The sequence below is a fragment of the Artibeus jamaicensis genome, unplaced genomic scaffold (genome assembly GCF_021234435.1).
Source record: "Artibeus jamaicensis isolate MK-2021 breed Jamaican fruit bat unplaced genomic scaffold, CSHL_Jam_final scaffold_474, whole genome shotgun sequence".
NCBI classification, from domain to species: Eukaryota; Metazoa; Chordata; class Mammalia; order Chiroptera; family Phyllostomidae; genus Artibeus; species Artibeus jamaicensis.
In genome coordinates, this window is record NW_026522046.1 from 28913451 (window position 1) to 28934258 (window position 20808).

At 46.2% G+C, this 20808-nt stretch overlaps 1 protein-coding gene across 1 annotated transcript in view; it reads right to left on the reverse strand.

Moving 5' to 3' along the window:
• Positions 1-1171: 1171 nt before the first annotated feature.
• ARHGEF26 (Rho guanine nucleotide exchange factor 26) overlaps positions 1172-20808 on the reverse strand; it is a 123945-nt gene continuing 104308 nt past the window's right edge. The window contains exons 11-14 of the mRNA XM_053657603.1: positions 19637-19846; positions 5410-5477; positions 4078-4182; positions 1172-3540 (exon numbers count right to left, since the gene is read on the reverse strand). Of these exons, the coding sequence (XP_053513578.1) occupies positions 3398-3540; positions 4078-4182; positions 5410-5477; positions 19637-19846 (526 nt within the window). The 3' untranslated portion in view covers positions 1172-3397. The remainder of the gene's footprint in view (positions 3541-4077; positions 4183-5409; positions 5478-19636; positions 19847-20808) is intronic.

Below are 20808 nucleotides of genomic sequence, written 5' to 3' on the forward strand. Positions count from 1 at the left end.
ATTGGTATAGCTGTGGGAGTTCTCCAGAACTTTGCCCATTATTAAGTCAGGTTGTTTCCCAATTACTTTTAAGAGTTGTTCTTACATTTTAGATGCCGATCCCTTATCAGGTATGTTTTGCAAGACTTCCTTCTCTGGATTGTCTTTTTATTCTGTCTTTTAATGGCGTTCGAGTTACCATTTTTTTTGTTTCATTGATCATGCTTTTGATCAGTGCAGTATTTAAAAAGTCACCCTCAAACCCTAGATCACCTCGATTTTTCTCTTGATATCTTCTAGGAGTTTTATAGTTTCTCATGTTACATTTAGGTTTCCAGATAAATATTTACTTCTTTTACTTTTGTGATTCATTTGAACCTACTTTGGTTGTAATCTGAGGACTCACTCTGTATTAATTTCAGTCCTTTAATGAAGTTTTAATATTTGGTGAAACTTGTGTATGACCCCCAAAATGTAAATATTCTATGTATTTTTAAAATGTGTATGCTGAAGTTGCTGCATAGACTTATTATACCAGCTATTCGTATCTACTTTTGATTTTTATCTACTTCTGCACTTTTATTTCTACCTCTTTTTCCTGTCAAGTGAGAGAGGTATGTTCAGGTCTCATACTGTGATTTTTAGATCTTACATTTCTGCCAATTTTTGCTTTATGTATATTGAGATCATGTCATTGAGTGAATATGTATTTAGAATTGTCTTATCTTCCTGGTTAAAGGAAACTTTCATCATTATGTAGACTCACTACCCCTGGCCATAACTTTTATCTTAAAGACTGTTTTATCTCATACTGACACGGCTCCTTGGGGTGAACGTTGCGATGTTCTTGCCCAGATAGACTTACTCCTTCGGCTGCTGGAAGTGCTGTCAAGATGGCAGCCTTCACCCATCAGCCTCTACAGAAGGCGTAGGAAGTCACCTTACCCAAGGCTGCGTCCTCTTTCTGGGGACAGTCTACATTGCATGGGTGGTCAGAACAGGTTTATAAAGGTGCAGTCCCCTTGCTGAGGTGCGCTCTCCACTCCCCTCTGGACTCCGTTTATAAATGCCCTCGCATTCTACATGCCTCTTCTCTCCACGTGTCCTTGCAGGCTCACCGGTATCTCTTTTAACCATCTTCTGTAAAGACCCAGTTTCACCATGTCCGGCTGTTGTTTTTTCTCTTGACACTTGTGGTTGTTAGTTCTGTATTGCGTCTTAAAGTTTGTCTTTATCTCCATAAACATAACTATTCTAATTATGTTATTGTCTCATGTGACTGAAATATCTAGAGTCCCTGTGTGTGTCCGTTTTTTCTGTGCAGTGATGCCGTGTGCCGTGTGATTTAATTAAATCACAGCAGAACAAATGAACGAGTATATACAAAATCTTTATAAATTCACATATTTCACCAAAAGTGTACAAGCAGCCTCAATTCATTAGGACGAAAATGATCATTTTTGTTCTCCACAGGTCACAGAGTGAAATTGTACAATTCAGAGAAGCTACTCTAGAAACCGAACTAAGTTGGAAAACAGTGCTGTGTCACGTAAAAACAGTAATTCCCGGTCGAACTTAAACACTGTGAAGATTAGACACCTGCCATCAAACAACACTTTGCCTAATAACAGTATTGACCTGTTTGCTAAACAAGGCTTTGATTTATCAGGTGCACCCATGTCCAAACTGTTCAACACCTCTACTTATAAATTAATTCACAGGACTCATATACTTGCTTTTCAGCTTCTGGCTATTAGCAAAAATAATACAAAATGATCCCTTGGCAAACAAATTGACTTTTCTTCCTAAATGAAAACATCACATTAGATTAGACTACAATTTGTTAGCCTTTCCTCCAAAAAGCCTGTGATGTTACAGAGGAAGGAGACAGATTTCTTTCATGCTAACTCCAAAACACCTCTCGCTACGCCCACTGCCATGACTTCTGGACGTCAAGGAACTCGGCCTGGTGTGTACACTCAGCAATGTGCACAGGTAAAGGAGAGCAATCCAGGGGCGAAGACCCAGGGCGCCCACCTTGGCTCACAGCCGAGGTGGCATGACTCAGAGTGTGTGAGCCACGCATACTGACCTCCCGCACTGGGCTTCTGCAGCCTGACTCCCAATCTGGGTAACCGACCGGCAGATGGTAGCTGGGACATGTCACACATTGATCTGTGCCCTTGAGTGATGCACCCTTGGCCAGGTTTTAACCCTTTGTGGAAGAGGTCGGAGCAGAGCAGGAACAAAGCTGCCAGTATAAATGACCTCTCCCCTCTCGGTCTTCTGAACCCACAGGCCCTCTTTATGGAACATAACTTTTAAAATGTCTTTTCTCTCCCTTTGCATGAGGGAACGAAAGAAAGCTCTGCAGACACCCGCAGGAAAGAGAGGCTCCAAATCCAGCCAGTGAGGCCCTCAGTGCAAATAAATTAGGTTCCCATTAAGGGCAAAATGCTACATTTCAATTAAGTACCATGCTGGCTTCCTGATACCTTGTAAGGCCTAATTTTGTCCTGCTTGAGGGTGTTGAAGGGTGTTTCAGCCCATTCCCTATTTGGAAACAAAGGAGAACAGTTACAGTCAAATACCTTGTATTACTGGAGGCAAAGCAGCCTCGCGTCAGTTTATCAGCATTATTTGGGATGATTTTTAAAGTAGGAGCCCAGGCCTGTATTGAGGATTTTTTCTCACATATGTGAATCACCTAAATTCCATGTTGAAGTAGTTTAGTTTTCTCAGGCTATCCTTACTTAAGACCAATGCTGAGCGAGATGGATTACGAAAATCTTTAGGGCCATCTTACTTCCTGGCTAAGGAGGAAAGAGGCAGCAAAAATTCAAGTGTCCATTTCCCTTTCCTGGGAAGAGGTCCCAAAAAACCTTGCTCACCTTCAAAACTCCACCAGTTCCTTTAAATCAGCACAGCATCCTAATCAGATCTAAAATGTAGGAGCAAGAAAATATTTACAAAACTGGGTATTCCTTAAAGATACAAAATCTTGCTAATGCTGGGAAAACCACATAAAGAAGAGGCTTAGAGAGATCAGCACATTCTTTGTTAAGTGAGAATAGAGAAAATGGGGATACAGCATTTGTGTGCATTTTTTGATGCCGGACCCAGTGCAACGAGGGGAAGCTGAAGCCACCTGATCCCTGGGGTGGATCGCTCAGCTGTTCTGTCTACCTAGAGGTTCTGTGACAGGGTCCCCGTGTACTAACTAACTGAGCTTGGTGCACTAACAGTATCCAGGAGCGGTTCTCCTGAGAGCGCAAAACCAGCTGGCAAGCTTAAGGTGAATGTTTTCCTTCTTTTAATTACACCAGCTGCGTTAAAGGGAACAAGAAAGGCAGCCCAAACCAGCCCGCCCGCCATGACGTCGTGCAAATCTCGCAGTCCCAGAAGGCCCCCAGAGAGGCTACACGTTGGTCTCCAGTCCCAGCAAACGTCCCATCCTCTCCACATTCTTATCAATGGTGGCTTGGCAGGTTATCTCCTTGGCACATTCCATAGGAAACCAGCCCTTTTCTCCATCTCGCAGTCTCTCACCTTCATACCAGCCTGCAAAGAAGAACGGAGTCCTCATGAAGCAACACGTGAACCTCATGAACCGTGACTGCTTGGCTCCGAGAAGGATACTGGGTATCAAAGATGATGAAGGGCGGAGAGGCAGGTGGAGCCGAGTGGAAGGGTTTAAGGGGGAATGAGTGGCATTCCAAGGCCAGAACGTGAGGTGAGGCAGCTGAGACGGTGTGGGAGCTCGGGCCAAGCTGTGAAGGAGGGTGCTTCGGGTAGGGGCAGCAGGAAAACAATTTTATGTTTAAGTAAAGAAGGAAAAACTCTGGAGATGAGAACTAGGTCACTGGGGCAAGGGGAAGAAAGGACAACCTTTCACAGTTCCTTTTGAATAATAAACAATGTGGCTTCGTCCCTTTTGAAAAACGTAAAAGCAATAAAGTGTACAAAGAGAGAGGCCTGTGCAGATGGAAGAACCGAAGGGACATGGAATGTGAGCATTAATAACAAAAGGGAGACTCCTTGGTTCTTCACACCCTGCATGTGGGGCCCCCGGTGCCCCGTGAGAAGACTCCCACTCACCATCACTGACGCGCTGGTAAATGAGGACCACGTCTGCCACCTGCAGGGAGAGCTCGTCCGGCTGCTTGGCGGTGAAGGATCTAATGATTTCTACCTGGGTCAGTGCTGGGGAGGAAAGGGAACCCACTGAGCTTCAGGCAGCGGAGGAAAAACAAATGAGGTACAAAGCAGTAGCAAGCATCTGCCCAGGCTTCCTGTGCAATTCAGGGCCGGCCCCGACAAGAGCCAGCCAGGCTTCTAGCAAGAAGCAGAAAATCATTTCTGAGAACTCTCAGTTGACTAAGAGCTTTATAATTTTAGCAGCTCGGGGTTGTGAGAGACCTTTTATGATGTATGAATCCCCTCAGTGACAGTTGTAATAAGGAGTCATTAGTCATGTCACATAATGGTACAGAAAACAGCACTGAGGTGAGAAGGGTTAGATGATGTGCCAAGAGCCTGCAACTGTTGGTAAAATCGCAGTGCACACAGCTTCCCAGGCTCTCATCATGGCAGCAGCTCCCCCAGCCCATCACGGCAGCACCTGGAAGCTGCCGAAGAGGTTCAGAAGCAAAAAGATCTCCAACCCAAAGTTAGAAAACACTTTAGAGTTACTTGGCATGGACTGATGAGACATCTCAATTTGCTTTTTCATACACAGCTTGATACTAGGAACTCTTACACCAATCCCATCAGCTTTGGCTCTAAGCTTACAGCTATGATTTCTGAGTGTTTGGACAACCGGTTTCATTGCCCTTATTCTGTGGCTCTGACCTTCTGGCCAGAACCATCCAGAGAAGCATCCCCTCGACATTAAGGTGCTCATACATCACCCTGTACCTCACCAGTTCCTAGTTCTCTGGAAGAATAAAATACATTTTATTAACATTATCACTTAAATAAAAAAGTCAAAGGGATGGTAAAGCAATTTTCTTTGAGGTTAAAAACACATTTCAGCATTGCTTTAGGCTGTCAGTATGCCTCAAACATGCAGCTGACTACACTTAACAGCTAAAATTCTCTGAGCTTTGCAGTCCTAGCAGGGCTTTGCATGTGTGTTCTTTAACTCCACCCTCACGAAAACCCTGTGTTCTATGTCATCATGATGCCCCTGACTCGCAGAAGGTTAAACAGGCCAGGGTGGATATGCAACAATTTACCACGTTTACGCCATAAAGAACTGCACCTCGAATTAGAATTCAGGCCCCCTCACTTCCAGAGCAGGGATCACCCAGTTCTGATGGAGGGCAGCAGGAAGGAAACCTTGGGGGAGCATTAACAGCCTAGCGTCCAGCAGGGGGCAGAGTCTCTCCACGTTTCAAGTTCCAGAGCCCCAGCGGCAGAGGTACTTACAGGTTCGGTCCAGAGGCTGCTTCCCGCTGCTGTGTCCCAGGGCCGTTATCCAGCGGGCTCGCTCGCTCCTAAACACAGACAGCACATCCGGTTGAGAGATTCAAGCCAGTTGTTCGGACACAGAACGAAGTATGCCCTAGGATGCAAAGCCATCCCCCAAACACCAGGAGGTGGAAGAGATGATCTGGAGAGGCGAGGGGCTGGCCTTCCAAACAAGGGTAGGAGTGTTAACACGGTAACACTGAAAACAAGCCATTGTCAAAAGATTCTGAATAAACGTGGCTAGCTCTTGCCTTAGTGGAGTTTCTCACGTGACAGGTTAACATGTAATAAGGGGCTGATTACACTTACATGCTGCAGTCACAAAAAGATGTTCCGTACACTAGTAATCTAATGTTTCACATTTCAGAAAAGTACATTTCCTTAAACAAGAAAATATCCCAGTAAATCAATCTGTCTCCACTCCCTCTCTTTCCTCTTCCCTGCTCAAACCATGTTGGAAACAATGAGAAATTGACATACTTGAAGTTGTTTTGTTCCCCATACAACTGGAATTGCCAAATATGAGCTTCATTGAAACGGAAAACCTTTGGCCTTTTTCAGACTGCTCTCAGAGGCTTAAAATGGCTTAATGAGTACAGCCAAAAATAATTCAAGAGAAAAAAGAAGAACCAAGACTTTTTTATACACTATTAAACTCTAATTACATTGCAATAAAATAATTATTTAACTAAAGGATCAAAAGTTTCAGAGAAGCAAGCACTGCCCTGAAATAATACAGCTTATGATTTGGAAAGTCAAATATCGGGATTGCAATCAAATGAAACTCACACACACGTAGACTCTGAAATCTCTTCAGAAGCATTTATTAAGCCCCTACCACGTGGCAGACACAAAAGCAATGGCACCCGTCATCTCACAGAATCCTCCCAAAAGCCCGTGAGAAGGATGAGCACACAGACAGGTAAGTTCTAACATGTACGGTTGCAACCAACATCAGTTTCTACAGGGCCACTCTACCTTCTTGCAATAGGATGTCTTGTCTCCCATAAGAGCTTGCACCTAAAAGATGCTTCTCACTGCCACCCCTTCTCTACCCCTGGTACCTGTCCTTCCATCCCGACGTCCACAGCACGGGAACACCTCACGCTGCCCCACACCTTTCCGTCAGCAATCCTCACTCTCGAGAACAACCTCCCGACCTCCATCTTTACCAAGAGAGGCCCGCTCATAATCGCTATTTAAAATTTTTAAATTGACGAACACGTGGACTAAAAGGCTGCACTGGTCTTGTGTGTGTGTAGACAGCTCTGTGAGTGATTACTCAGATGCACCTGTGTACACAGGCTGCGAAGTCGGGAGACGCACGCCAGAGGCTTCCTTTTCAATGACCGCCCCCACTGCAAATGTAACCACTGCTCTGATTTCCATCGCCATCGACTTGTTTTGCCTATCTTGTTCTTTATGGAAATGGAATCCTGTACTGTGTCCACTTCCGTATCTGACTTTGGTTCAACACATCACTGCATATTGAGAACACAGGCCTCACCTCCTCCAGGTAGCCTCCCCTGATGTGTGAGCCCATTCTCTGTTCCCATCCCAGTCTGAGGATCCTGCTCCCACACACCCCTCCGCACACTCCTAGTCAGCTGTGGCCTCGTGGAGACAGGCAGGTCTCGTCTATAAGGCTCCCTGCCTGGCACAGAACGGGGACTCATTATCACTCATCTCTCTCGCTCCGATCCCCCATTTACTGACTTGCCTGCTTCTCTCACCAGGCTGTAAACTCCAGGAGGGTAGGAACTGGGCTTTGTCCTAAACGGTTTCATGGAGCACTTAGGTGCCAGGCACGGCACTTTGTGGTATTTTGTGAGTTCCACCTCACCTAACCTTTACAACAGTCTTGGAACAAAATATCACCACGCCTATTTCCCAGAGGACAAAGCTGAAGCTGGCGTGTTAAGTGCCTGCCTACAGCAGAACAGCCAAGTGGTGCAGTCGGAGCACGAACGGGGCCTGGGGCCGGGGCCCAGACGCGCTGGTGCCTGGCAGGTCCTGATAAAATAACGCGGGAGCAGGGAATGGCCGAGTGCTGAAAGACAAGACTTCCTGAGAAGCAGAGGAGCCGGGGTGCTGGTCGAGCTGGTGTGTCACGTAGCAGTACACACACATTTCAATAGATGACTGTCTTGCTTTTAAGAACTTTGTTCCCCCAACCCTGGCTGCTGTGGCTCAGTGGATGGAGTGCCGGCCTGTGAACCAAAGGGTTGCTGGTTTGATTCCTAGTCAGGGCACATGCCTGGATTGTGGGCCAGGCCTGCAGTGGGGGTGCATGAGAGGCAACCACACATTGATGTTTCTCTCTTTTTCCCCTCCCTTCCCCTCTCTCTAAAAATAAATAAATAAATACCTTAAAAAAACACGTTGTGGCTCCCTAACACAGGACAAAGGGCTTTAGGACGGTTCCATCAGGAACAACTGAAGCACAATTTCCTTTAAAATAATCCCAAACAAACATTTAAATCTTTTATATCAGCTCTTTGTTGGGTGAGGTGTTTTGTTTTTGTTTTTTTTTTTTAACTCAGGCTCAACTAGAATTTGAAAAGTAAAAAGGCAACTGAAAATGAAGTGTCTTAGGGATGGAAAAGTTGTTCACCAGGAGAAGCCTGAGAATGGCCTACGCAGTCTCCAGAGGCCACACCCACAAGTCAGAGTCGCCGAGCTTGCCACGGCCGTTGCCACGGCCCTTCCTGCCGTCTGCAGTCCCTCATGCAAGAGTTCCCTGGCACGGTCCGGCCTCGAGTGGCCGGCTCTGGCGGCGGCCTCCCCCTGCAGCTAGTTTCCAGAAGTCCAGATGAAATCTTTCACTCCTGTGGCATGCTGCCTGGATGCTAATGGCATCTCTTAGACGCAGCGGCCCCTCGCAGGGACTCCAGAGGACAGAACAAGACACTCCTTGTTGCCCTCGCTGAAAGGGGCCCCTTCTCGAAATGGCTTCAGTTGAGCCAGATGCTGTCAGAACCCCAGGACGTCCCCCGGGGCCGAGACTGCTGCCAAGAAGCTCCCTCCCTCCGCAAGCAGAAAGCGCGGCACCTCCACAGCAGGGAGGAGACGCTCGGTAAGAACAAGAACCACCAGGGCCCAGACATAGCCATTATGAAATTTAGATATCGAATCTGGGGCTCATGTCAGACAGCTATTTTCTCTGGGGACAATGGGAAAATATTGGCAGGAGGTTTCAGCGCACCCCGCACCCAGTTAGTTCATGTCGGGCTGAGCACATCAGCTTCTAAGACTCTCCGACCACTCCTTTCCTCCACTTTCACGGAGCGCCTGCCTTTGCAGGGCGGGGGGGGGTGCTGTGCCCAGGTGAGGCCGCCCAGGGAGTAAAATGGGACCTCCTGCTCCGCACAGCCCTCAGCGTGAAGGGGCAGACGGGGCAGACATCAAACACACACAAAACCCAACGCAGCGTGCAATGTGCTGGGGCGACATGCTCTACGCAAAACACGTGTGACCCGGGCGGGGGCTGGAGACTGAGTTGAGAAGAGATGCTGTTCACACAAATATCTGTGAATGCCACCTGCACTCTCTACGCAAGGTGCAACTGCAGTTCCCCGTGCAGAAGTCTACTGTGGCAGTACCTCGTCCTGCCTCTCATACGCTTAATTATAAACACAACCGAGTGAAACTTAATTGTGCAAAGGTCGAAGATACAGCAAAGCTGGACTTTTCCTTGAATACCAGGCATCTGCTGGAAAAGATGGAGAAAGTGGAGAGTTGGCTTTGAAACAAAGAGGCCGGGCTGTGGAGGGGGCTGAACCGAACGGAGCGCCCACTGAGGACCTCACCTCTTGCCCAGTCTTCCTGACGCTTCCATAGAAGCCACGAGGCCTGGGCTGCGGTCTAGCCTTCCTTTTATCCTTCCTACGATGGCATTTGACCAGATACCTTTGCTGTTCCTTCTCACAGCCTATAAAAATACCTGTGGTTCCTTTTGAAATTCCGGTACCCAGGGCCTCTGGTACAAAGTCCTCCAAGCCTTCATAACAAGTAGGATACTGGAGATGTTGTTTTGTTCGCCTTAACATCCAATTCAACTAGCTGAGTTCAATAAACTGCTCCATGAAAGAAAACCCACGGGGCGAGAGGTGTCATTATGAATGCCACGTGACAAAGCCTGACACAGCGGGGCTCCGGCTCCGCTCCCCGAATTTAAAACATCTAACCAACGCCCAGGAGTCACTGCAGCCACGGATGGAGTTCTGAAACTTAGGCTTGTGACGTGCAATAAAGTTAAACCAATTATTTCTTGTTTAGTGTATCTAATAGCTCGTGAGACCTAGTTTGGTCCCACTCTGGTTCGAGTTAACGGAAAGTGGGTCAATTATCTCTTTGTTTCCTGGATAATGAAAGACCCACACTGTCACCCGCCCCCCTCCCCCACCCCGTTCGACTGGGGTCAGTAAGGAGGATCACAAAAGATCAGAAAGTCTGATGGGCACCGTACAAGTAAAACGGGAAAATACTGCAACCTATAATACATACACTGTTGCGAATAAACTGTCGTCCCTATATTGTGGATAATTCTTAAAGGATGTGTAAGAGTATGGCAGTCATGCTATTTACCATTGTATTCCATCCCATTCACTTCCTGCTGTTAATTAAAAAGCAGAAAGGGCGCAAGAGACTCCTGGCAAACAATGTCCCTTTATCAGCTGGCCCAGGAATTGGTGTCTGCGTGGCTGAGAGACAACCACATTCATTAGGCTCCTCCTCCTTTTCGTGAGAGAAGTTCTGAGACGGAGCTTTGACTGCAGTGTAAGGTGACCTTATCCTACAGCTAAACGTAAAGGGTAAAGACAGCTTGCGTTCACCACTAGAACCTGCCCTGACGTCCCGTTGCTGCGCACACTGGGCGCAAACGCCTCCAAATCCACTGTGAACAGGGGACTCTGCGGCCTCTGGGCTGTGCCAGCAGAGGCTGCCTGGGCTTCATTTTAATGAAGGCAGACAAAGGGGCTCTCGGCTCCCACATGCCTCTTGAAAGGCCCAGAGGGAAGAGAAATGACAGTAGTAAAACATTCTTCCTTTGTCCTTTCATAAAGGGTGAGCTTTCTATTTTTCACAGACTACTATCTCATTAACAATACAATGACTTAAGATCTTTAACAGGCAAACAGATAGAACAGTATACATGGCTTAGATGCACATCCTAAAAAAATGTTTAACCATATCCTTACTAAGCAAATGTTGAAAAATCAGTGGAATTTAGAGAGAACTTGGCCCAGCAGCAATAAAAGGACAGTGAACAAAGACTGATAGAGAGGCACGATTTCCCTTTATGTGGCTACTATTCTACCCTGACTTGAATAAAAAAAAGCTAATTCTATTCATTGTGGGTCAATTCCAAAAATATGTGTTGGGGACTTGCTACGTACAAAGTGTGACAAGGACAAACCAGAGCTGAGTGTGGGAGCCAGGAATAACCCCACGCAGAACTGACTGGGGGGAAGAATGGTTAGGAGGCTGTCTCTCGGCTGGGATCCAAGTGGCACAGGGGCTGTACTGGGAAGGAGATAGTGGAATGGAGACATGCAGAAAACTGCAGCGACTTCAGTACAGAAAGAACCGGGGAGTGACGGATCTGTTCAGACTGGACAGCCTCAGAAATGGCACCAAGTCTCCAGAGCGGATAACTCTGAGAAGGCACTGGTGATGCCATGCACAGACAGTGCGAGTTGGAGAGGCAGCGGGCAGGGCGGACGCCTGGCTTCAGACCGGCTGCTTTTCTGGAGGGCAAGCGAAGAGGGAAGGTTCAACACGGACATAAGGCTAAGAGATCGCAAAGAACAGGTTGAGAAAGCATCTCCGAAAGGGGGTTTGCCTGAGAGGTCTGGTGGTCAACAGCATTAAATGGCGTTAGAAGTAAAGAAAGAAGGGACTGCTGGGTGTGGGAACAAGGAAGCCACGGCTGATCTTTGGATGGTGCAGCCTCAGCAGGGAAGCAGGGGACGCCACATAGGAACGGTGAAGGAGTGACTCCACAGAAGGTCCCAAATCCAGAGCATCACTGACCTCTCTCTTTAACTCACTGGCACTCTGTCTCATCATAGTCAGCCCTGTTGTCTCTGCCTCCCAAATACGACACCGCAATCTCCGGGCCACTCCAACGAGGCCTGCATTGGTCTCCTCCTGGAGACTTCTGCCTGCCCTCCAGTCTTCCGGGAAACCCTCCCTGGCCGCTTAAGGCTTTGGATGAGTGCTCCTCAAAATATCTGTGGTGAAGAGATGGTCCTCGGCACCCAATCCATGGTGAACCAAGTGTCCTCAGAAATCCAATAAAAATGAATTGCTGTTAAAATGATTACATGCTTTGATGCTGCAGAAATGGCAAATTACTCTGTTTTTAACCGCTACCCTCACACCAGGCTGGTAATGGTTTGCCCACAGAATGCACTGGAATAGCTCTGATCTGAAATGTTCTGGTTCCCACCAGCCTTTCGACCACCCACCCTCTCTCCCTGGTTTACTCTAATCTACCTACATTCACTACATTCAAGCCAAGTTTGATGACACCTAACTCCTTAGGAGTTTTGCACCGGCTATTTCCTTGACATAGAACACCTGGATCTGCATTTTTCCTGTAAGATAACTTCCTCTTGTCACTCAGGGCTCAGTTCAAATGTCACCTCACAAGTCTTCCTGCACCATCTAATTTAGAGTCCATAACCCCAGCACTTAACATTCACTCCAAATCACACCTCCTGGCTTTGCTGTTCTCACTGTACTTTCTATTTATTTTGAGCTGGATCAAGAACTGCTTTCCCATCGTCCCAGCTCATTGCAGGCCAGTGGCCCAGGCCGAAGTCACGTCCGCGAGGGCAGGAAGCACGCAGACGTAAGTTGCTCCCGTGAACAGAAGCCTCAAAGGGCAGGATCTGGCCTCTGCATTGTTTGCCGCTACATCCCAGCACTTAGAATAGCTCTGAGAGAATGCAGATGCCCAATCAAAACCACTGAGTTAACAGGGGGAATGAAGACCTTCCTCTTGGGAAGGTAGAGCTGTAACGGCAAGGAGAGATTTGGGGCTGGGTGGGGACGGCAGTAAGATGGTGGAGGGTGGGTGAGACAGAAAACATAAGGAGAAAAATGAACGAACAAGAGTGGCTCACGCCACAAGCACTCGGAATTCCTGGGGACAACGTCACCATGAGCAGCGACGAGAGGTGTCCTCGCAGAGGGACAGACTTGGCGCACGTCCTGAGAGGGGAGACACTTGGTGATTCGAGAAGGGCATTCCAGGAAGTGGGAAAGACACAAAGGGACAAAGAAGGTAATTTTAAGCAGAAAATAATTTAGGGGATGCAACATTTATTCAGCATTTTATTATAAAATATTTCAAGGCATAAAGTTTTTTAAAATTTACCATCTAAGTTTCCACAAACTTTTTCTTTTTTATGGTCTACGTTCTTTAAAAAAAAAAAAAATCTGCATTTTAGTGGTTTCTCACATTTAATAGCAACTGGCTCCTGGTGTTCCTTCCAGATCCAGAACAAGGCGTCTTTCGTGGCAAGGTGGGGGGGCTGGGCCATCTACTCTGGCTGGCAGAGTTGTGTTCTTGGTAAGAAGATTAATCTTTGTTACTAGGAAGAACTCTGCATTGAGGAAGGTCAAGGTCTGGTCCCAGCTTTGGCAGCGACTCACTTCCTGCAGGCAAATCACGTCACCTCTGTGAGTCTCATTTTACCTCTGGGGGAAAAAAGGGAGTTGGACCACGGACCTATACGTAGGGTCACATATTTTTTCTAAATATTTTATTTATTTTCTTTTAGAGAGAGAGAGAGGAAGGAAGAAAGAAAGTGAGGAGGAGAAAGATCGATGTGAGAGAGAATCATTGATTGAGTGACTCTCATATGCACCTGGACCTGGGACAGAACCCATAACCCAGGCCTGTGCCCTGACAGGGAATCAAACCAGCAACCTTTCCCTTTGCAGGAAAACGCCCAACCAACTGAGTCACACCAGTCAGGGCAGGGGCGCCACATATTATATCATCTAAATAAACACTTTCGAGATTCCAAGAGGATAGTATTCCTAAGTTTGCCAGAGCAGTTGTAATACTGATCCTGGGGAAACGAGATTTACCGTCCCCTCACTTAGATGCTTCCTCCCCCTAGGGTCTCCCTTTCTCTGAAACACTCACAGGTCCTCGTTCAAGTCTGATGGCTGGCCTGGTGCCTGGCACACCCAGATGCTCACCAAGGGTTTGCCCTGCTCCCTTTGGGTGAGCTTCTCTGTGTGCTGTATGTCATCACGGCTGTCGAACTGTCCTGTGCCAGACAGCGGCGCCCTCCCACTACGGACGCTACACTGCACTGTGCGCATCCCCAAGTGGCCTCTACTAGGAAGTTTTCCAAAGGTAAATATTTAGGTATGAACCCTATTCTTTCTTCTGTTTAAAAAATTACATTGTATTAATTATGCTATAATAGGTGTCCTGATTTTCTTCCTTTGGCCCCTCTCCACCCAGGACCCCCCCCCCCCCCACTCCCTCAGACAACCCCCACACCACTGTTCATGTCCATGGGTCATATGCGTAAGTTCTTTGGCTGCTCCATTTCCTATACTGGACTTTACAGCCCCGTGACTACTCTGTACCTACCTATCTGTACTTCTTAATCCCCTCACCTCTTCACCCATTCCCCCACCCCCTTCACACCTGGAAACCATCAAAATGCTCTCCATATCCATGATTCTGTCTCTGTTCTTCCTGTTTGCTTAGTTTTTTAGATTTGATTGCTTATAGATTTGTATTTTTTGCCATTTTATTGTTCATAGTTTTGATTTTCTTTTCCTTAAATGAGTCCTTTTAACATTTCATATAATAATGCTTTGGTCATGATGAACTCCTTTAGTGTTTTCTTGTCTGGGAAGCTCTTTATCTGCCCTTCAATTCTAAATGATAGCTTTGTAGGGTAGAGCAATCTTGGCTGTAGGTTCCCGCTTTTCATGGCTTTGAATATTTCTTGCCAATCCCTTCTAGCCTGCTAAGTTTCTTCTGAGAAATCAGCTGATAGTCTTGTGGGAACTCCCCTGTAGGTAACTAATTGATTTCCTCTTTCTGCCTTTAGGATTCTCTGTTTATCTTTAACCTTTGGCATTTTAATTATGAAGTGCCTTGAAGTGGGCCTCTTTGCATCCATCTTCTTTGGGACCCTCTGTGCTTCCTGGACTTGCACGTCTATTTCCTTCACCAAATTAGGGACGTTTTCTTCCACTATTCTTTCAAATAGGTTTCCAATTTCTTGCTCTTTCTCTTCTCCTTCTGGCACCCCTATGATGCAAATGTTGGACCTCTTGAAGTTTTCCTGTAGGCTGCTTACACTATCCTTGTTTTTTTTAAATTATTTTTTCTTCCTGTTCTGATTGGTTGTTTTTTGCTTATATTCCAAATAATTTATTGGGATCTTAGCTTCATCCACTTTACTATTGTTTCCGTGTTCTTTATTGTGCTTTATTTCAATTGATGTATCTTTTGCTTCTGACTGGATCTTTTTTATGTTGTTGAGATCCACTAAGTTCCTTGAGCATCCTTATAACCAGTGTTTTGAATTCTGCCTCTAATAGGTTGCTTATCTCCTTTTTGTTTCGTTCTGTTTCTGGAGTTTTGTTCTGTTCTTTCATTTGGGTAATGTTGCTCTGTCTCCTTGTTTTGACAGCCTTTTGTATTTGTTTCTATGTATTATGTAGAGCTGCTATCACTCCTTGTCTTGGTAGCTGGCCTAATGTAATAGGTGTCCTGTAGGGTCCAGTGGCACAGCTGCCCCTGTCACCTAGGCTGGGTTCTAGAGGTGTGCCATCCATGTGGGCTGAATATACCCTCCTCCTGTAGTTAAACCTTGATTGCTGTTGGCAGATCAATGGGAGGGATTTACCCAGGCCGGTCAGCTGCAAAGATTGACTGTGGCCACTTATTACCACCCTCTACCCTCCATGGAGGATCAGCTGTAGAAGAGAAGGTTGGTGGTGCTCCAAGGTGGTCTAGAGCTGTCCTGGCCCTTCAGTTTCCTGGGTGGTGCAGGCCAAGGTCAGCCCCACCTGTGTTTTGCCTGGGGCCATACTCTGCCTGAATTATAAAACAATCTGTGATGGCTGCTACTTGTGCTGGAGATTCCCAGACAAAGCCAAGCTGTGAATCTAGGCTGGCTGCTGCTAGTGCGAGGCCTGGTGCTCTAGACCAGCTGTTACTCTTTTGAGAAGATTTAAGATGTAGTTCTGCCTGAGCCAAGACCAGCCATTCATATGGAAAAGCAGCTTGGGCGGGCCCATAAGCTGGGTGGGGCGGAGTCTTGGGGATCTTCAAGGTGGGTCAAAAAAGTGTTAGCCAGGTTGATGGAGTCTCAGATATGAAAGGAGCCTGCTGGGTCCATTGGTGGGGGAGGGTTTACAATGGCCTCTGTTCACCTTGATGCTAGACACTTCAATTTCTCCCTGTATACCACTGGTGCCTTTCAAGCTGCTACCCTGGTGCTAGAGCTCAGAGGAAGTGAGTCTGAGTAGGTGAGTCCATTTGTGGGTTAAGAGGAACTGCTTGGGGCTCCAATAATTTTTTCCACTTACTCAATCCCTGCTGGTTTTTACATCCAGAAGTTGTGGAGACTTATTTTCCTGGCTCTGGAACCCTGGGTTTGGGGGCCTGGTGTGGGTCTAGGACTCCTTGCTTCCGAGGTATCCCTCCTGAATTTTTACCCACCGCACACGGGTGAGGGACCAGCACGTTCCATGTTTGTGCCCCTCCTACCAGCCTGGATGGACGTGATTTCTTTAATTGTGATTTCTTACAGCTATGTGATTTCCACAGCTGTAAGACTTCCATTCTACTCAATTTCCGACGTTTGTGTGTGATGGTTGTTCTACGTTTTGGTTGTAATTTTGATGTGGTTGTGTGAAGAGGTGAGCCATGTTTGTCTATACTGTCACCTTGGCCAGAAGTGAATCCTATTCTTTTTCAAATCAAAGAATGAATAGCCAATGGATACACGTGACTGGCCTGAAGTCCTACAATTACTCAAAGCCAGTGTGGTAGTAAACACCCTCTACTAGATTACTACTGAACCACATTAACCATGTATAAAAGAGACAAAACGTAAACTCCTGTACATTTTGCAGATCTCAGAAACAAAGAAAACATTATACATAGACCCAAACTCTGATTGCTCAAAACCAAGTAGCCCAAACATGACCTGTACATTTCCAAATATGAGGTACAACAATTTGCTAGACTTTTAAAATACCCTATTATTTTTAAAGGAAAGTGCATGTGCCTGTAATTTATTTTCTTTCAACGCCAGTGGCTATTTTATGTCTTTGACCTTAAAAGTATTTGTACAGTTATTTACTTTTGAACTGTAATAGAGTTGGTAGTGGGGGAGGGGGAGGGAATCACTCCCTCTGTACCCAACGAGACATCTGCCCCTATGCCCTTTCTGGAATGTCCTGTCCCTATTAATTAAAGCACTACAAATATGAGTCATACCCATGAGTTTACGGGTGGCATAACTAGATATTCTGAGAACATTTCTCGAAAAGGAAATGAACACCCATTCAGCCCATGAAATGATCAGAAGGCAGGTGGAGGGTCCCAGGAAACGATACAGAGTTGGTGTAAAGGAAGTGAATGTGTCACTTCACTCCCTACTCCTTTCAAGCAATCTCAGAGACAAGTGGTGAAGATTATGTAAATTATAAACAAGACAGTCAGGAAGAACTCTGCTGATAATGTTGGCAAGGCCTGAATAAAAAACAAACAGTCCTTATAAACACAAAGAAAAGGAAAACGCAAAGCAAAACCAATACTTTCAACATTACTAACTGAAAAAGATGAAAAAAAAATCTCTAGTTTCTGAGAATTTTCTAGAACATCTGGACAAGCACTGACCTTCAAAATATTTAAAACATTTTTATCTTTAAAGTCTTTTAAAATCCAAAGCTCAGACACTTGAGTATTAGACTTTTTAAAAAAGAGGCTTGCCCAAAAGAAGTCTAGCACTGTCTTCACTGGCCAAGGGGTCTAATCCCTGTTTTAAGTTGAAGAAATGCCTTCTTCAGCCTTGGGTATACACCTGTGTCCTGCTGGACACCTGCACACACAAGCAATCACCCCCCCAGCATCCCCTCCCCAGAGGGGCGAACAGAGAGGGCATGAGTGCTCGTGTCTCAGGGCTTTTCAGCAGTTTCAGAGCAAGAACTCCAGGACCTTTAGAGAAAGGCGTTCCTTTGTCCTACAAACAAGCATATGTGATGAAGCTCCTTTTCTTATTATTCATTCACGCTATTACCTCTCGAGTTCATTTGGAACTGTTGATTTTGGCTGTTTTCATCAAACCTTAAATATCTTTACCTAAACCTGTCCCTCTTGGGCTTCTCCAACCTTTGAAATGCTTCTAGTGCCAAGAGATGTACAATTTTTTTCACATTTTATGTAAATGAATGCTTTCTAATTTTAACCATTTTTTTAAATGTACATCTCTCATGACCCAGGCATACTGTTAAATACACTTAAAAAGTGGACATATTCTTTGGCTTTAGTTGCGCTAGGGTTTTACCAAAGTCTTGGGATTGTCCACCAGGTGCTAATCTGTTTCAATCATAGCACGTGGGAACCTTGGAGACATGGGTGGGAGATGGGCGTAGTGGCACTAGAGGCTAGAGAATCAGGGAGCTTCTCCTTCCCTCCATGGATCCACCCTCTGACTCAACAGAATACCTGCTTGTAGTAAGTGTTCCAAGACCAGGTCTCTAGTTTCCAAACAAATGAATTGGTCAACTATCTTGAAGTAGAACAAATCACAAGGGTGGACTTGAAAACAAAGGCCCCTCCCTTCATTCCAGGTGAGGATGGACTAAGCAGTAACTGCTGATGGACCCCTGAGCACAAATAAGGTGACCAGTTGGTCCCCACACACACTGTACAGGAAAGAGGATTCTTCAATACATCCCCCCAACTGAGTGTCTCCTGAGAGAAACTGCTGGGCTTTTTGCTGTCTGGATGAAGGAAGATGATTGAAAAATGACTTCAATTTCATTATCAGTGAAGACGTATGGCCTATAGACTCAAACTACCACTTAAGTAAGTCGACATTCCTAGGACCCATGGGTCATATTTTTTTATCGATGATTAAAATATATAATTTTTAAAAGATTTTATTCATTTATCTTTAGAGGGGAAGGAAAGGAGAGAGGGAGAGAAATATCAGTGTATGGTTGCCTCTCATGTGTCCCCTGCTGGGAACTGGCCTGCAACCCAGGCATGTGCCCTGACTGGGAATTGAACCACGATCCCTTAGTTCTCAGGCCCACACTCAATCCACTGAGCTACACCAGCCAGGGCAAAATAAAATCATTTTAAAGCACCCTAAACATGAAAGCACACCACCTAGAGAACAGCAGTCCCCCTTTATCTGCAGTTTCGCTTCCTGTGGTTTCAGTTACCTGTGGTCAACCGAGGCCTGAAAATATTAAATAGAAAATTCTAGAAATAAACAATTCATGGGTTTTTCATTGCACGCTGTCCTGGGAAGCTAGAAGACATCTCGCACTGCTCTGCTCCGTCCCGCCCTGGACGCGGATCACTCTTTTGTCCAGCATGTTCTCGCCGTGCATGCTGCCTGCCAGTGACTCACACAGTAGGTGCATGGTAAGAAGGTCAACAGCAGCCAGTGCGATGTCCCAATGCCCGCACCATTCAGCTCACCTCGTCCCACTGGGTCGGCCTTGTGTCCGAGATCTCACATCATCATGAGGGAGAGGGGGAGTACGGTACAGCAAGGTATTTCGAGGTAGAGACCACACCCGCATAACTTTTATTACAGTATATTGTTACAACTGTTCTATTTTATTTATTGTTAGTTGTTGTTTCTCTCTTACTGTGTCTCATGTATAAATTAAAACGTTATCATTCGAGCATCCACTGGGGGTCCTGGAGCTTATATCCGATAAGGGGAGACTACTGTACAATGCATCCAGCAGGACTCACGAGGCAAAAATAATGCCCATCTCTCCAAACAATGAGAGGCTCATAATGAAAAGACGAGCATCTGTACAAAGCAGCTAGACCCAGTGCTTGGCTCATAATAGGCACTCAACAACAAAAAGAACAGTCGCTGCTGTGCACTGTTTCCAGGGCGTCCGCAGGCCCCAGGGCAATTCCCCCGCACATACTCACTGTGTGTCAGCCCCCAGCAGCATCTCCACCTTCTCACTCGCGTGGTTACTGAGGACTGTCAGAGTGAAGAGGTGACTGGCGGAGTTCTGTCTTGAATAAAGCATGGTGGAACTGTTCTTCCCAGGAGAAGAGTTGAGCTCTTCATTGTCACAGGATTCCACCATTAGCTGATCTCTTAAGGCATAATCATTGACGTTGTAACTTTCCTCACTGTACGGAAAAAGGAAGAGAACATAATGATTCAGTGGGTAAGACTGGCACCTGGTCACTTCTCAAGTCACATTTGGGGGGAAGGGGGTGGAGTGGGAGGCAAGGAGAAAATGGTTTAGTTTAAAATATGAATTGTTATGCTGAGTGAGATAAGCCAGGCAGTGAAAGACAAATACCATATGATCTCATCTTTAACAGGAAGCTAAACAACAAAACAAACAAGCAAGCGAAATAAAAACAACGACACTGAAATAGAGAACAGGGGGACAGTCCCGGAGGGGAGAGGGGAGGGAATTTAAAGGGAAAAAAGAGGAAGGATTTACAGGAACTAGTATAAAGGACACATGGACAACAACTAAGGGGGGTGGAAATGGAAGGGAGGTGGGGGGCACGGGGGAGTGGTGGGCTGGGATGGGAGTAAAAGACAGAATACTGTAGTTGAACAATAATTAAATTAAAAGAAAAGATAAAAAAAGATGAATTGGAATCCAAATGATATCTGCTGATCATGAATCAGTATGACCCTCCCAATCAGACCCATGAGTTACTATTTTTCTGTAATACATTAAATTGTATGAAAACACATAAACCCTCCGGTTTTCACTTTAGAGTATCCTAGAACTGTGAAAAGTGACACACGCATGCTTCACAATCATGCTTGAGTAAGTCAATGCACTCCCACCCTGCCTCCATCGTAAGAACGTAGAGGGAATCCCTAAACGTACCCACGTTCTACACAACAAGGCCTCACCCACAGCCTCCAAACCACCAGGCTCAGGAAGGGAGAGGAGGCCCAGAGGTCTGCTGGCTTCTGGCAAGACATCCTTCTCTCCAACACACACGGCCTCACCGACTGCTTCAGAAACCAGCAGGACTAGTCCCGCTATCCCTGCTTCTGCCAGTGTTCATCGGTCGCCTGGAATCGCATCCCTAGAACCATGAACGTGCCTAACCTGGCCCTG